Genomic DNA, 2011 nt, shown 5'->3' with positions numbered 1-2011 from the left:
AAACCCACTCTTATCTTTTAAATATTCTCTCTGTATCAAGCAAAATGATAGATTAAAGGGACATTTATTGTATAGTTACATTATTTACCCATATCATGTATTTTTATCTTGGGCTGAAACAATTCATAGGACTAATCGATTATTGAAATGTCAGTGAATCGTTAACCGGAGTATAGAGACTCTAAAACGTGTCTGTAGATCACAGAGTGACTCACTTAGAGCAGGAATTATACCAAAATTGTAAAAACATTTAAACAAAAGTGTTTTCGTCTGTCAATATTCTCCATCCAGAACTCCTCTACAGCTGCAACAACGCTGTATTGTAAATTATAAACATGTTATTCACATCTAATTTTTGGTAGGGACAAGTAGGTCGGTCCAAAATTTTGGTAGGGACAAGTAGGTCGGTCCAAAATTTTGGTAGGGACATGTCCCTCTGGTCCCTATGCAAACCTACGCCTATGATTTCCACAGATCCTTCCTCCAAGCTGCTGTTAGACTATAATCTGTGCCTCCGGGTCCTAATCTGATCAATTATTTGTTGATCAGCTCCACATTTTTGCAGATGTTAATGATTATTTGAATAGTTTGTTTTGTTTTTCTACTCTTTTTTTCTACAGTCCTGATTGTTGCTCAGTTTTTCCACTTTGTTCTGTTATCCTTCTCATCTTTAACTAAAGCATTTCTTATTTCTACTGGAAAACGCCTCTATTATTAATAACTGCACAGTAGTTGTTTCCCCTTTTTGTTTGCCATCTTCATCCTCTTGAGTCAAAGGAAAAATGTCTTCACTTGTAAAAAAAATAACTTCCACAAAGATAGAAAGGCCAAGTTTTAGTTTCCGTTTTACTTTTTGTGTCAAACTGTGGATGAACTTCATCCACTATTGAATTAATCATCAAATTAAAACCTTTAAATCCCAGTTTAATTATATTATAGAGATAGATTTACTCTAAGATACTTTATACATAAAACACCTGTTAGGCACCTGGAGAGTTTCTTTTTATTCTTTTTATTTTGGTTCAGTTTTATGTCTCTTTAATTGTAAATTACATCATCTTTTAAAAGTCCTATTAAACCCAGTTTATAACCTTTCCAGCCACTGTGATAGAATGATGAAGCTAAATGTTTAGTTTCGTTTTTAGAGAAAAAATGTTTTGAAATAAACACTTCTGTGTTTCTTTAAACCACATGATGTTTGGGTCAATAATATGTTGAGTTTATCAGATGGAGAGTATCCTCCTGAGGATCAGCGCATCTTCATTTTAGGGAGATTTAACAAGCATTTTATAAATAAATAGATTTGTTCGACTGGACTGAATTATTGTTAATATATTTTCCAAAATGTCTGCGTTTGTTCTGTGTTTTTAAAAGCCTTTACGCTTGTTGGCGTTCACATGATGTCATTAATGTGTGCGCAGAATATAAACCCTGAACATTTGCATGTTGCTTAAGTGAAAGGCTTGTAAAGGTCGAGCTGTTGAGCGGAGTTAGTCCGGAAATTCCCCCGAAGTGGCAGATTTCCGGGAATCCCGTGAACGCCTCATCGTCCCGCAGCTGAGCTCAGAGCGAAAGTTGGAGAGAAGTGACAGAAAGCAGCAGATCAGCAGAGGAAGAGACGCTCGTAGAAGTTTCTCTCTCTTTTATCATTTCAGGGTTTCATTTCTGCAAGCCGGAGCAGAATGTCGCCTTTCCTGTTTGCATAAAATACAGTTTAGTCGAGCTTTGAATGCCTGAGACGCAGTGACGGACAGACTGGGACCAGCAGACATGGTGAGTCTAGGGGGGTGTGGATCTGGGCTTAGGTTACTTGGTTGAAGGGGAAACCAGCTGCGATTTACTGGGCAGAAAATGGTGCCTAAATGTTTTTATGGCTTCCTTTATTCTGGTCAAAGTCCTTCATGCAGACTGAGCAGGACAAGGTCACCTTAATCAGCTATTATTCACTGACATTTCAATCAAAACACCCCTAAAATAGCAGTTTTTACTGTTTTTAACAATAAAAAACATA

General features: G+C 36.8%; 1 protein-coding gene across 1 annotated transcript in view; it reads left to right on the top strand.

The window, feature by feature from the left end:
• Positions 1 to 1541: 1541 nt before the first annotated feature.
• Positions 1542 to 2011, top strand: part of LOC107099988 (vesicle-associated membrane protein 727-like) — a 13056-nt gene continuing 12586 nt past the window's right edge. Inside the window, exon 1 of the mRNA XM_015398331.1 lies at positions 1542 to 1773. Within this exon, the coding sequence (XP_015253817.1) occupies positions 1771 to 1773 (3 nt within the window). The 5' untranslated portion in view covers positions 1542 to 1770. The remainder of the gene's footprint in view (positions 1774 to 2011) is intronic.

This window comes from Cyprinodon variegatus, unplaced genomic scaffold, assembly GCF_000732505.1.
Source record: "Cyprinodon variegatus isolate N-32 unplaced genomic scaffold, C_variegatus-1.0 Scaffold927, whole genome shotgun sequence".
In the NCBI taxonomy this organism is placed as follows: domain Eukaryota; kingdom Metazoa; phylum Chordata; class Actinopteri; order Cyprinodontiformes; family Cyprinodontidae; genus Cyprinodon; species Cyprinodon variegatus.
The sequence above is the reverse complement of the archived record's forward strand: the minus strand, read 5'-3'. Positions and strand labels throughout refer to the sequence as shown.